This window comes from Typopeltis vanoorti, chromosome 14, assembly GCF_054136105.1.
Source record: "Typopeltis vanoorti isolate ZY-2024b chromosome 14, IOZ_Tvanoo_1.0, whole genome shotgun sequence".
Taxonomy (NCBI): domain Eukaryota; kingdom Metazoa; phylum Arthropoda; class Arachnida; order Uropygi; family Thelyphonidae; genus Typopeltis; species Typopeltis vanoorti.
In genome coordinates, this window is record NC_143562.1 from 60,754,621 (window position 1) to 60,769,733 (window position 15,113).

Below are 15,113 nucleotides of genomic sequence, written 5' to 3' on the forward strand. Positions count from 1 at the left end.
CAACATAAATTCCAGCATTTAGATCGATTTCCAAGATGACAAAACTGGTTTAAATTGATCAGCCTCTTGCAATCAAGACAAATAATACTATAAATTCTCAAAAACCATACATTCTTTCATCAACTTGGCACCTAGAAGAAATAAAAGTAGTCATAATTTATAATTATTTATTTTCCTTTCTACAATTGTTTCTCTATATTTGGAATTTTATTAGTTTTAGTTTCATGACCACGTATGATCAGCACTTAATGAAGTACCCCATAAGAAACTTGATAGTAATGTTAAAGAAATAATGTAAAGTATGCAAGATTTGTTGTACTTATTAGGTATATATGTTTTAATAATTCCAACAGTTTTTTTTATTGCGATTTACAACTGTTAAATGTACTATGATATCTGTCCATCATAAAGACATTCTCTTTTTGCCAACAACAACTTGTCAACCTTCTTGCTTGTGGGATAAGTGCACATGCTCACCAAGGAGGCTGATTGACAGTTAACAGAGCATTCGATACTAGGATAACAGAGGAAACAAGGAGAGAGAAGTTTCTGAACACAGACAAGAGAATTTTGTTTTACAAAGTTTGGGGAAACTTGACAGTTGGAATATATTAATAGAAGTTTCCAAAAAGGGAATCTTAGAAGACTGTCACCAAGTGAGTAGTAAATAAAAGGAGATATTAAATAGACATTCTATCTCAATATTTGAGGAAAAACATAATGGAAAGTTTCGTCTACTGGCTTTAATGAAGAACAGGATAAATGGAACTATCATTTCATTCATCCTCACTATTAAATGTTATGAAACTCTTATGCTAAATAAGGAAGCACTACATGGTCCCATGGAATCAAAAAAAAAAATTTATATTTTGAAAAAAACAAACAAAAAAAACATACATATATATATATATAGAGAGAGAGAGAGAGAGAACTGACTAATGAAATTTGTAGTGAAAAACAAAATGTTCAGTCTGGTAGACTCATTAATTACATGTAAAACCAATAACAAGATGAGTGAGTGAATGACTATCCTCTGAAGATAAAGATCTAAAGTATAGTTTTAATTTAGAAGGCCTCGGATCCAAATACTTTATACTTTTTATAGATATTAATTTAATTATATTAGCCATGTATATAGTTTTATTTTTTTTGTTTCAAGTCAATTATTTCCTGGATTCTAAAAGAAATAGAGTTAAGCCATTGCACCAACTGGATTGAACATTTGTATATTTACTTAACGCTCAGTGTAAAAACAGTCTCTTTACAGGGATAGCAAAATTGGTGCAGCCACTAAGAATTTTAATGTAACTGGAGCAGCTGACATGATTTTTTAACAAAACAATGCACCAGTCACAATTAAAACTGACAGTAAATGTTACAAAGATATAGGTACAGTATGCATAAACAACTACACTTCTTCTAATGTTCATTATTCAACATTACTGTTCAATAATGAACAATTATTTAACTACCACACCTATGTAAAGGCCATACATAGGCATCCAGTTTTTTTTTATTTTTTTATGTTCACATTTTTTCTTTATTTTACTTTGTTACAGAAATTTTAATTTTATTCTACCAACAGGTATTTTTTTTTTTTGAGGGTGCAAGTAAGAATTTTTGTTATTATTTCTCTCTCATTATCAATTTTTATATTAAGATTCTATTTTGTAAAAAAACGTTATCTAAAGTGAAATAAAAGAATTATACAACTTTAGCCACATGGAATTTCCACATTCTAGCAAAGTATTTTTTTTATATATCCGATGCTTCATTTTAAATTATCTTTTAATTTCAAGCATTAAAAGGCCAAGCAGAAAGAAGGGTTGCTCTGTAGATTTTAGGCCTTGCTCAAGTTAGAATAAATTGCAAAGAAATGAGCATAAGGAATCTTAAGATTCAATCATTTCAAATTAGAAATTTAATTTAAAATTAAGCATCAGATATATAAATTTTTTTTTTTAAGGTTATGGTTTTGTTTACGTTTCAGTTTTCTAAAGCTATGTAAGGATAAAACAGCACAGAAACCTGCAGAATATCTTTTATTTGGATTTTAATTACATGGTATAATCATTTGTTTTCTCTCTCTTGAATGTAAAACCACATCCTAAGTATTCAAAACTAATTAATTTTCTGCAAAATTTAATACAATAAACATTTGACTTTAATACCTTGGAACCTAACCTCATACTTAAATTGAGTACATATCACAATAAAATGGACATCATAGAGAGAAAAAGTTGGCTTTCCTTTACCAAGGAAAACATATTTGGCAGGTAAGATGCTCACCTTCAGGATTTAAAACAGATCCAAGGCAATATATTCATTTAGAAAACTTTATTATATAAGTTAAAATTATGGTTCAGCATGTGTTTTATTATAATTATTTTTATATGTAAACAAAGATCATCATGATATTCATTATATATACATACACACACAATGTATAGCCCCAAATGTACATGCTATTAAAATTGCAACACATGGACTAGATATCCTGGTTTACTTCACAATACATAGCAAAAGAAAGCAATCTTATATACATAATCATTCAAATATTTTCTTTGAGTTAACATACGGTAATTACCGACTGGAATGGTTGTTATATTGCACATATGACAGTAACCGTACACATTTCCTTGGAAAATAAAGGTTTACAATAAATAGAAAGATATACAGGTGGTTAAAAAAATTTCCATGTATGCAATTCAGATAATTTAAGATGATCTACTATCCATTACCTTTTTTTTTTTTTTAAAATACTGATCCCATACACAAGTAGAAGAGCCCATAGTGCATCCGAGCCATGCATGGAGTAAAAAACCAAGAAATGTCAGTGCAAATGCTAATAATTCAGTAACTTGAAAACCCAGATATATTAGCCATCACATGTTTACACGAAATTCAAGATTTAGCATTTTTTTTTTTTTTTTTCTTATCCATTACATGGACAAAGAGAAATGCTCAACAAGCATTGTTAGCTTTTATTACGTAAACTGCCTGCAGTTAACAAAAAAGCAAAATTTTAATTTACATTTCACTGTCATCACCAAGTATTAATAGCAAACATCGTTAGAACAGAATTTTATAATAAGAGAAGGCAATTTAGGCAGGATTCATTTCCTGAAGCTTCTGCTTAGTATAATATAAAGAACTCCTGGTCAAATGTTTTCATACTTTGGTTGTAACAGTTAAGAAAATTCTCAACTGATGGTAAAAATTGACACTTTTCTATTAAGATAAAAATACTTATGGCTGTATCTGACATCAAACATCAGCCAAGTTTAAATGGTACATTTTGCTTCACACTCATACTTAACGTGGCTAGTACAAGTTAAAAACATGAAAATTATTTGAAATTATATTATGCATATTACTTCCAAATCACTATTAATGAATTTTCATTATACTTTAATTACTGCATAGTTTCTTGCTATTTCTTTTTCACTGACCAATTTTTGGACATTTGCTGTCTGGAAACTTTGATCATTGACAACATCAACAATCACATGGAACTGATTTTTGGTTGTAAAACCACAGATGTAAAAACTTATTTTTTTTATAAAATGTATATTAAAATATAAATAAAATGGTCTACTAAATTTGCTTCTTAATAAGAGAACTAATGATTTGAGCTAAATAAAAATTGAATACTTTAATTCAATATTTTGCCTAACATTAAGTGAGGCATTTTCATGGATAAAGATGAGCAAATTGAAGAAGTTCAAATGTTTTACTATGCCTTCTGACACAGTCAAAGATGGCCAGTTTTTCATTGATTAGAAATGTAGAATTACAATCTCCCAGATGTTTAGAAGTTTTTTACATCCATATCTGTTATAGGAATGTTCTGAAATAACCTGTCGCTTTTGAAACAGTCTTTCATATAAGAGTTTTTATCCATCTAACTGCATATAAGGTGTTGAACATGGTATAGTGAGATACTTTGCCAATATTGGTTCTTAACTACATAATTTTGGTGTTCTCTCCATTTCACTACAGGTCTGCCAGAGTGTCTATAAAGTTTTCACTGGTAATGTATTCTGTATAATGCAGGTACTGATAAGAGGTGAACTTCTTTTGGGGAGCAGATAAGGGAAGGTAGTTTTAATATTGGTTTATAGGCAGTTTGGTTTTTTTTTTTTTTTTTTTCTCTCTCTCTCTCTCTCTTCTTCTTCAGATACTCCTTTAATATAAGAACCTACTACTTGTTTTGGAGTGATCTAACAAGCACTATTAGGTGCAGCATTTAATAATTTGTGTCTTATTGTTATTATTATTTTTTTTTTTTTAGGATTGTAGCTTAATGATGTTTTTATCATGCCATACATCTTTGCAGGATGATGGTATGAATTAATATTCAGAGTGGATTTTCTGTAGATAGTATAAGAAAGGTAACCTGGAGGTCTAATGGACGATTACCATAGTAAACCCTGGGACCAGAGATAGTTTGTTATATGAATTAATATTCAGAGTGGATTTTCTGTAGATAGTATAAGAAAGGTAACCTGGAGGTCTAATGGACAATTACCATAGTGAACCCTGGGACCAGAGACAGTTTGTTATAATGCAGGGTTCACTAAAGTGAATTTAGATTAAAAAATAACACTTTCCTCCCCTTCTCCTGCAGTCCATTCCCATGAAATTATATATATATATATATATATATGAAAAATGTAACCAAGAAATGTAATAAATCATGAGAAATAGCATATATATATATATATATATATGGAAAATGTAACCAAGAAATGTAATAAATCATGAGAAATAGCACAAAGGAAATCATGAAATACATAAAAAGGAAATTGCCAGAAATAAAACAAAACAAATCACAAGAAATCATGGGAAATAAGATATTAAAAAAAAAAAAAAAGCAGCAGCAGCAGGGAATGGCTAGAAATAAATGATCACAGAGAACAGAATATGAATACTAGTCTGTATCATCATCCTGAAGGGGGGGGGGGGGGGGATCCTATGATTACAGCTAGCATACATTGGTCTCTTCGACCTGTTGCATGATATACAATATTTCTTTAATTTTAAGTTTAAGTAAAAGTTAAGAAATTTGTTTGGGTAGCAGCACATTCTATGTTTGAAAGACTTCCTCCATAAGGTTTCCTCCAAAAATTCTAAATTTCCAATTAAGAATTTTTGACCTAAATTTTTGATTTTAATTGTAAAAACTTAAATTTTTATAATATTTACAGTAGTTCATTATGAAGATTTCAGGTAAGTGAATTTACTAATGTAACTTTTCAAAATTTCAATGTTAATTTTAGATTTTTTAGATAAATTTTCTGATTTTCCAGTTCTTCTTATGCCTCCTATTGTTATTTGCATTTACACTTTTTCATCTCGTCATTTTGTGTGCTTCATGCCAATTTCTCTGTATTCTGCCTTAATGTACAGTTTCCTACCATTTCCTTTGTTCTGTTTCCAGTGACTTATTTCCCTTTATTATATTTAGTGTCATTTCCTTTGTCTACTCATTTGCTTGGAAATTCAGTTCATTATATAGTGAAGAGTTTGTAATAATGAGCTTAAAACAGCACTGATTCTATGGGACATTTCCACAGTTATAATGCACCATTTTGTCATAGTGGTGTTTGCTATAGTGCACAAAAAACAGTAAACAGTTTTCAATTTCTGAAGTAAATTTTATTTATGATTTTGGTTATTAAGATGCACTAAAAGTGTGTCTAAATAATCATTGACTGTTTACTATTTGACTCACTGCTGTGCAATCAAATAGCAAACACACCATCCATGTGTAATACAGCCAGAAGACAGTCATATTAATACTTGCTTGATATTCTTTGTGTTTATTTAAAATTACTTTATTTACCTTATCTTTATCCATGAAAATGCCTCAGTTACTGATAAGTGAAATACTGGATAATAAAACATTTAATTTTTCCTTCTGTGTTATTAATAAGCCATTAAAGTTCTTTATTAAAATGTATAACCAACATAGAAGTATAAATAAGTGTATTGATTTGTGCTTTATGCTTTCAATTAGTATCAACTAAGAAGAAAATGTCCACTAAGTGATGCATTTACCCAGTTTATGTAACTGTCTTAGCAGTGCAAATCTCTTTAAATTATTCTAAAACACTGACTATATATATATATATATATATATATATATATATAGAATCTACTTATGAAAGATAGACCAAATGAGTATCCATATTTATAATAAAATTTGATTCTTTACATGGATATTCACTGCAGTAAGCTGAATGCTAACAGGGATAAGATAAGTATTTACATTGCATGCTGCAGTCAAATATACAAAAATGTTTTACTTTGTTTCCATTTCATGTAAACTGAGAGTTTCAGTTCTAAACAAGAGTGGCTGAACAGCATACACATAGTTTTGAAAACATAGATATTTTAAACACCAAATACTTTCTAATGAGATAGGAATTCAAAGGTAGAAATTTAAAAAGTTATCTGAAACATAATTGTAAATTTAATAGTTCTTGTTTTGAGGAAAGAAACTATTTACAATAAAGTTTGTTATCAATCACTCTGAGATTAATACTTGCATTTCTTCGTGTTTTCCTATAGCATACTGAATTTCACCAAAAGCAGATAACTGATTTTATTTTCCCACTTGAAAACAATAAGAAATTTGTATGATATTTTACTGAAAGGTAATATCGTTTAAAGTGAAAACCTACAGATCTTTTTAGGCCAAAAGTTGCATGGTATATTAATTCTGTTCAATTTGTGTTTTTTTTTACTCTCATAAATGATGTATAAAAAATTGTGCAGATAGGCTTATATGTTGGCAGGTATTCAATACTTGTTTTCTTTTTCATTTTTGGTTGCAATGAAGCTGTCTGGTCAAAAGATTGCTATTTTGGATATTTCATAATTTTATCAACAAAATTTCTCTCGATTAGTATATTATTAGTCAAGTTCCTGATTTGATGAGTTTGTGCCTCTTTTCATTATAATTTATAATCTTCATAACGCTTTATATCATTCTACTGTCTTTATGCTCAGTTGTTGGTTTTCAATGGGAAAGGAAAACACAGCTGAATTCAGTACCTCCAAGACTCAATCCCATCTGATTTTCATTAAAAACTACCTGTCCTTCCTCTTAATACCATTTTAGTTACTAGGAAAGAAGTGATTTCCTGAGATTCCTATAACTTTTAAGCTTCTCCTAGTAAATATATAATATCTATAGCTGTCTTCAAAAACAAAAGCTTCATTTTTCCCTACTATTCCATATGCTACTTCTCACTAAAACTAAGCACTTATCTTCTATAAATCCCAAATCCATTCTAACTGAGGGAAGATTCTCCTTATTAAGATAACAATGTCAGGTTTCTCTTAGTAAAAGCATATCACAGAATATATTTCCATGGGCATTGATCATCTATCCATAATTTCAGCTTTCTCCTCAAACCTTTTAAAAATACTAACAGCAATCAGTCAACATCAATTTTGACCACACATTTTCTTCATGAAAAATGCTACCGTGGGGAAACTTATGGTCACGTTTCCCACAAAACATTAACATATCATTAAACTAACCAACATAATCAATGATCATGCAAAATTTTGTTTAGCTTGAAGAAACTATATTTACTTGAATATAATTTGCACTTTTTCCCCAAAAATTAAAGTTAAAAAATCATGGTGCGAGATATATGCAGGGATGTTCGGAAACTAATTTTTCAGGAAAAAACTAAATTGATGTTTATAATTAAATCCTCAGTATTCATTATAATATCTCACATATTTATAAAATGAATGCATTTAAATTTTAATTATCAACGTTATTTAAGCGATTGACTACCTTCATCATGTGATATATTTGAATTTTTAGCAGCAATGCTTTTGTAATTAAATTAAAACAAACAGTCATCCACCCAAATAGCATCATCTTCATTCCCATCAAGGGCATTAGAGATGCCACTTTTTAAAAAAATCTTGGCAATTATTTCTGGCAAAATCATCCCAAGCTCTCAAAATCCAGTTGCACAACAGTTCTAATGATGGTCTCTTAATCTTCCCTGCCGGCTGCCATCCACTGTGTGTAGAACCTAAACCTCACCGCTCCACTCCTGTGCAACCAAGATCGAGTAGAAGTCAATGCGCTCACTCCCACATTTCCTCTACTGGCTGCTTTCATCTCTATGCATATGATTGGCGCAGTATTAACAAAAGATCACGCGACTCAACAACAAAGGCAAGCCGATAATTGTTGAGTTGAAATGCTGATTCTCTTCAACCGAATTCCAAAATATCTGAAATTGTCATAACAACATTCACTGTCTATTTCTTAAAGTTTTAAACTTTTTTTCGTGTGTGAGGTAACTTTAATTTCTTTTTTCATAAAGTAAAATCAGGGGTGTGCGAGATATACGTGAGGATGAGTTATATTTGAGTAAATACAAAATATACTTTATTATACATACATAATAAAAAAACAGTTTTCTACAACAGAGGAGCAGCATTTCTTTCATTAATCACTCACTGTCATTGCAGAAAAAAAAAAAAGGCACAGGCTGAAAAATATACCCGTCACTTTATTAAATAGATATATATAAAGAATCAGTCAGCTACAATGAGCGCCAAATCTTATATAGGAAACAAAGAGACCACAACAAGAATTTGTATAGCATTATAGTGAATTTCCTTTAGAATAATACTTCCTTTTGAAGAGCTTTGACTGAGATCACTGAAAGTCCCAATCTAATAATGTCTGCAAGACTATCTCCATCATTCCTCCTCCTAAAATTGAATCTACCTTACTTTAACTTGCAAAAGATAATTATCTTTAAGAACAATTCAAAGAACTTTTATTCTTAAAAGTAATTTTTAATTTTTTGCAAGTTAAAGTGAGGTAGACTCAATTTTAAACTCAACAACTAGGCCATTTTTCTTTCAAAATAGATAGACCATTAAAGTCGTATTATACTAAATTACTACAGATAAATATTAATTATTTATTAGCAAAATCTTCAAGTATCATAGGCACCTTCACACAAAAAAATAAGAGAAAAAAATTCAACACTATACAAAAAAAGTTAGTAAGGTAACAAATGATCAAATAATTCCTTAAAAAACAGATATTAACAGAGTGGAGAAGCACTATTTCCCAAAAGGAGATAAGTCACCAGACCCATTCTTTAAATTAGGGTTATGTAATAATGCTTCACAGTTTTCTTCATACAGGTGTTCCATAAGAATGGTCTCTGCATGAGGGGGGGGGGGATAGAGAAGAGGTCCCAGAATCTTTCAAAAGGATTTTTAATATTGTTTGTAGTAGTCTCAAATGAAAATTTGAATTATCTGTTAATCATTTCTAGACAGTTTCTTCTAGTGCCACTACTACTACTCTGGATAAACTGGTCATTAATATTGCAATTTGACCACTTACTTAAAAGGAAATTTTAGCATTTTCTGAAAGTGATATGTATTTTTCTAAAAAAAAAACTCGTGCATTTTTCATTCTATAAACAAAAGGTTACATGCTTCTCTTTTTCATTCATCTCATAAGATTTGTTTCGATGCCACTAAAGCTCTTTTTAACAGCAAAAGCTTCATTCTCTAATTAGTATTTTCTCAACTGAAAGTCCTCAAATCTTTAGAAAAATGACTACAAACTTATCACTCAAAGATAAGGTGTTATATTATAGTTATAATATATGATAGAAAAGAATATTACAAAAAAAAAAAAAAAAGGTTACATTGATGCTCCATGACAACTCCACTCACTGCCCTTTACTGTTTGAGCTGACAACATGTCAGATTACCAAACTCAGAAGGCTCATTGCTAATAGAATGATGATTTGATCTGCAGACCTAGTATTCCTTTAAGATCACTTGTTGATTGCACTGGCTGTCCTACATATATATTCTAGAAACATCTGTTAATATTACTGTCTGCTCTTACAGGGAAGTCAGCCTCTTATTTAGTTGAAGAAAACTTTCAATTTTAAGAGCAAAATTTGTAATCTTTGTCTGGGCTCATCTTCAATGATCAATTTGGATAACAAATTTACCCATAAACCTTTAAAAAAGTACTGCTAAATTACTTAAACAAGATTTTCCTGCTGATATTGTACAACTCTGACTTTGTGATATGTTCTAGATATTTTATGGTTCAGAATAAATTATACCAACAAATACAGGGCACTACACTCCTCCTCACACACTCTTGCTAATTATTTTATGGAACACTATAAATACTATCGCCTAACATTTTCTCCAAACCTACAGTATGGGACTAAAGTGTTGATATCTTCATAATTTGGATTGGCTCTTCATCCAAGATGGAAAATGCTATTTAAATTAAGGGGATATTAAATCCCACATCGTTTTTAAACCGAATAAGAAACTCAGAGTTTCATGCTGAATATAGTAAACTATAAAAATATCGGTGAATATTAGCGTGAGCCAATGCAAGTAGTCCTAGTATGTAGTACAATACCGGGCAACTCGTTGCAAAGGTGAGTAAAGTTCTGATCGCTATTCTTTGGTATTTTCCATAATGTAAAAACACACTTCCTAGGAAATATATGCTGTTATTACATTATGGTAGGTGGTCATCACCCAGACCGGTTTCAGCCTTTTTTGAGGCTTCATCAGTGAGTAGCTAGACCAAATGGAAAATGCTGTTTTGAAGATTAATGCAGTTCATCCTGGAATACAGCTCACATTAGAAGTGTATGAGGATAGGGGAGGTAGTTAAAGAATCAGTAGATCTTTAACGTGAGACAGCAGTTGGAGTTACTATGCAAGAGAAAAGAGGGATCACTGATAGCCAATCCCTCTTTTGGAGGGTCCGGTTAACCAACAATGAAACAAAAGGAATGTTATGATCAGATCGGTTTTTTGACAGCAGAAGAATGATGCAGTATAGGTAACCCAAAGAAGAGATATCTGGTCTTGTTGGCATAATGGATATCATGAAAAGTAAAAAGAAGTGGCAAGCTAATATTTTTACAAGAAAACAAAAACAGGATTATGTTCTGTCAACATGAAGGTATCTTGTCAAAAGGTAGATAGTTAGATGGCAGCCATTTTTATCATAGACTGAATACAGGTTTATTTCCATGTATTATTGGAACAGATGCTAGCCGAGCATAAAAAAAAGTTCAAAGATAGATACTAGTTCTGAAGCACAACTTAACTACAATTGAGAGGTATATCATCAATACCATAAAATATTTTGTTTTGCTGAGAAGCTTAAATATAATATATACCTACTGTGTTATTTTGAGAAATTATATAACTGGAATCTGAAATACTATTATGAATTATCCAGTACTCAGAATTTCAGAACTTTATATTCTTTAACTAATTATCAAATGAAAAAAAGGATTCAAAGCTCTATGCTGCAAAGATAAATACTTGATCTATAATTTCCTTGATCGGTAGGAAAACATAATGAGATAGCCTTTAACTGAAAATGACTTTAAGATGATAAATTTATGACTTCTGCTAGTGTTGTCACCCATCCACTAATTTATTACTCAAACAAAAAAGTATGGTACACAGATGCAGAAATTTATGACAAACTTAAAAGGGGGAACTTGTTAAAATTAAGCACACCTCTATTATCAACAGTGTAAATTCAGTGGAATTGTAGCATGCTTTAAAATTTTCTTTGATGGTTTGAATAATTTTAATGGTCATTAATATTAGATAATAATATTAGTTGTTCTTTATATCTGGGTTAATATAAGACCAAAATTGCAAAATATTACCTTGGACAATGCACTGTTTTAAGATATCTTTTAGCTGCTTGTGTTTCATTTCTCCTACTCCACAACAAATTTTATATAATGAACTTAACCTAAAGGAATAGTTTATTGTAAACGGCTTACATTAAAAAAAAGTTTCCTTTGGAATATTATTAATGTTCCTCAATTAATGACATGTCAGTAGTTTGTTATAGTGAACAAATTCACTGTAATATTTAGTATGAGGGCTGACTGTAATTTTCATTATGTGAAACCAATTTTTACATTTCATCTAGTTTCCGAACCAGAAATAGAGCTGTAAGATGTTTAAAAAAAATACACATGAAACTAATGAAGCTGTTAAAAAAATGCATATAGTTTAAAATTTGGGAGTGGTGAAATATATGACAAAATGAAAACTCAAATACATAAGCAAATGAATACAAATCACTTAGTTAAAGGAAATTATTTTCCCATCTAGATACTGATATATGTAACAACCAATACTCTTTTCCACAATTAAAATTATCTTGAATTATGTGTGTCTGGAATGTTTCAATGTTACAATGTAAGTTTCAGAACTGAAACAGTGATATCTATTGTAACACAACATCTTTCAAGCTTATGATAAAGTAATACTCTTTTCTAACACTTTTGAAACATCAAATTTTAACATTTTTTACATATCTAAACTATTAAAAAAGCAAATCAATATCAAAGCTGTATGCAAAACTTATTGGAACAGTTCAAAGTCTAGCATTTTCAAAAGGAAATCCCTTCCACTATAACACATTATTCTTTTGGTTCGAAAATAATAGTGTGTTCTTCTCCAAAAAAATACTAATAAGCTTTTAAACTAAACCAACTAATATTACAAAACAAGAACATTAATTATTGTCTTGCAAGTCTGATGATCTAATTTATTGTGCTGGGAGGGAAAAAAAGGTAAAATAGTACACCATTTAGCAACTACAAGTGGTGATTTGGAATTCATTTTATTGCAGTTATTTATCTATTACTTTTATATGTTGAATTCATGGCTGTATACTTATGTATATATGTACACACAGGCAAACACACAATGCACATATAAGCAACATACCCTCTCGAACAATACACACAGCACTTTTATTTACTACCATTTTTATATTATATATAAAATCAGAATATAGCATGAGTGCCTCCTTTGCTTCCTTCTTTGCTATCTAATCTTTTATAACTTCCACTATGGGGGCGCCTTCGTCTTTCATGTCTTCCCTCAATAATAAGTGCAATAATCTAAGAAAGAAAAGAAAAACAACATATTAATCTTATTACTATATTAATAAGATTTAATAAGATAGCTCATTGGAATTATGGATTGAAGAAAACAGCACAAATAATAATGGCAAGTAACTTCTAGATTTTTATTCAGGACACAGACTAACTATTAATAATGCCCACATTCCATTAAAAAATTGCACAATTTGATGTGAAGAGAACACACACAAAACAAGTCAATCAACTATCTTACTGGTAATATTGAAGACCTCATTTTAGTTCAAAATACAAAGCCATATAATTCGCATTATTTTTTGATAAATGTTTGGAATGACTTTTCAATTTATGAAATATCAAGATTTTTTGTAAGAATAGATGTTTCAATAAGATAGCATATCCGCTCTCCATCCAAAAGGCTGCGGGTTCGAATCCCGCCATGGGCATGGATGTTTGTGAAAATACTAGCAGTGGTGGGCGGTAGATGGCGTTGTAGTTGGTGGATTAAGTGGTGGAGACAGTTGTAGAGTAGGTACCCTCCCTCGATGAGTCTTTGGACTCCCTGAAGGTTGTCACGTAATAATAATAATAATAATAAATATTTCCTTAAGACAAAAACAGGACATTGAGATGGCAAAAATGGGACGGGGGGTTATGTAATATTTTATATTCACGAAAAAGACGATAAAAAAGTTTTTTTATTACATAAATATATTGAGCTCACCATTATTCTTCAGTGACAGAACCCATTGAGCTGTTACCCAAAAAATTTAAGTAGACAAAGAGGAGGGGAGACTGTATTTCACCATAAATACATCTCCAATGAAGTGATCTTATGCAGCAAATTTCAGTCTTTCAACACCTTATCATAAAACTTCACACTCTATGACACAATTTTGTCTTACAACTAATATAGCCCTCATTCTCTCAACACTTAATATAGATTTCTCCTTTGAACACATACTGTTCATAACAGAAAATATTCTCTCAATAGGTGCTGTACTTCCTGAAAAAAAAGAATAAACTCTACAATATTACAAAAGTCTTGGAAGTCTAGGCGTTTATTGCTCATTTCAGAAAAAAAATCTGTATCCATCTATCAGATACAGGAATATTTCCTTTAATCCATGTATCCAACTGCCTCACAATTATAGATTTTATGAGGGTCCACTGATCGAATACACGAGTTTCTTCTGTTTCTGTGCATGAGAGGAATTCCTTGTTCAGGTTGTCCTGAATTCCTTTCCATTCAGGTGTCTTCCTTAGTAGCACCCATTTGAACTTCTCAGTGTTTCCTAAATTGCAATTCCATTTATTGACATATTCTAAGCTGGTTTCAAAAATTCTCAACTACCAAAACACTTAGCCTCATTAATTTCTCCTGAATCTACTAACATTTTCAGTTGTTTTTTGAAATTAGTTATAAACACTTCACTTTTCCTGGACTATGTTTACAAGATTTTCAATGTTCATAGCTACTTCTGTAGCTGAAATATTATCTTTTTCAATCAAGCTAATGTATGTTTGGAACGGAGACACTTGATCTCTTGCAAATGACAACACAATTTCAAACAGGGATCTTCAAACAATTTTTGCAACATAACAGGGCATTTTTGTCAAGAAAATAACAATGAAGCCCATCAAACATGCTTAAAATTCTGTCAATGATGGGCCCAAGGATAAAAATCTTGCATTTCCATGCTCTAACAATTTAGCATAATTGTTTCCTGCAAAGTCACACAAGTTTTTCAATTCTTCAACTTTGACTTATATATTGAAGTAGTGTATACTTTCACTGCAAAACATTCAATCTCAATTGGTAAACAGTCGACAGCAGCAGAACAGACGCCTCGTCTGAGATGAGCAAGTGTTGCCAGCATGTATTTTTTATTTTCTCTGAATAAATCACTGCAGATTTGATATTTAGTATCGAACAATGCAACTCTATGGTTATACAATTTACTGATATCGATATATGATTATAGGTTATGAATAATAATTTATGATTGGCCAATATTATATATTTATAGTTTTTATTAAAAACGGGACAAAACTGACATTTTTATTAAAACGACAGGATGGCCGGAAAATATGAAAAAAAAAAAAAAAAAACAGTACAGTCATGTTCAAAATGGTACGTAT

General features: G+C 30.5%; 1 protein-coding gene across 2 annotated transcripts in view; it reads right to left on the reverse strand.

Moving 5' to 3' along the window:
* Window positions 1-2,023: 2,023 nt before the first annotated feature.
* Window positions 2,024-15,113, reverse strand: part of LOC150099526 (uncharacterized) — a 119,987-nt gene continuing 106,897 nt past the window's right edge. For both annotated transcript variants that reach the window (XM_090404195.1, XM_090404194.1), the window contains one exon: window positions 2,024-12,992. In XM_090404195.1, coding sequence (XP_090260321.1) covers window positions 12,876-12,992 — 117 coding nt within the window. In that variant the 3' untranslated portion in view covers window positions 2,024-12,875. The remainder of the gene's footprint in view (window positions 12,993-15,113) is intronic.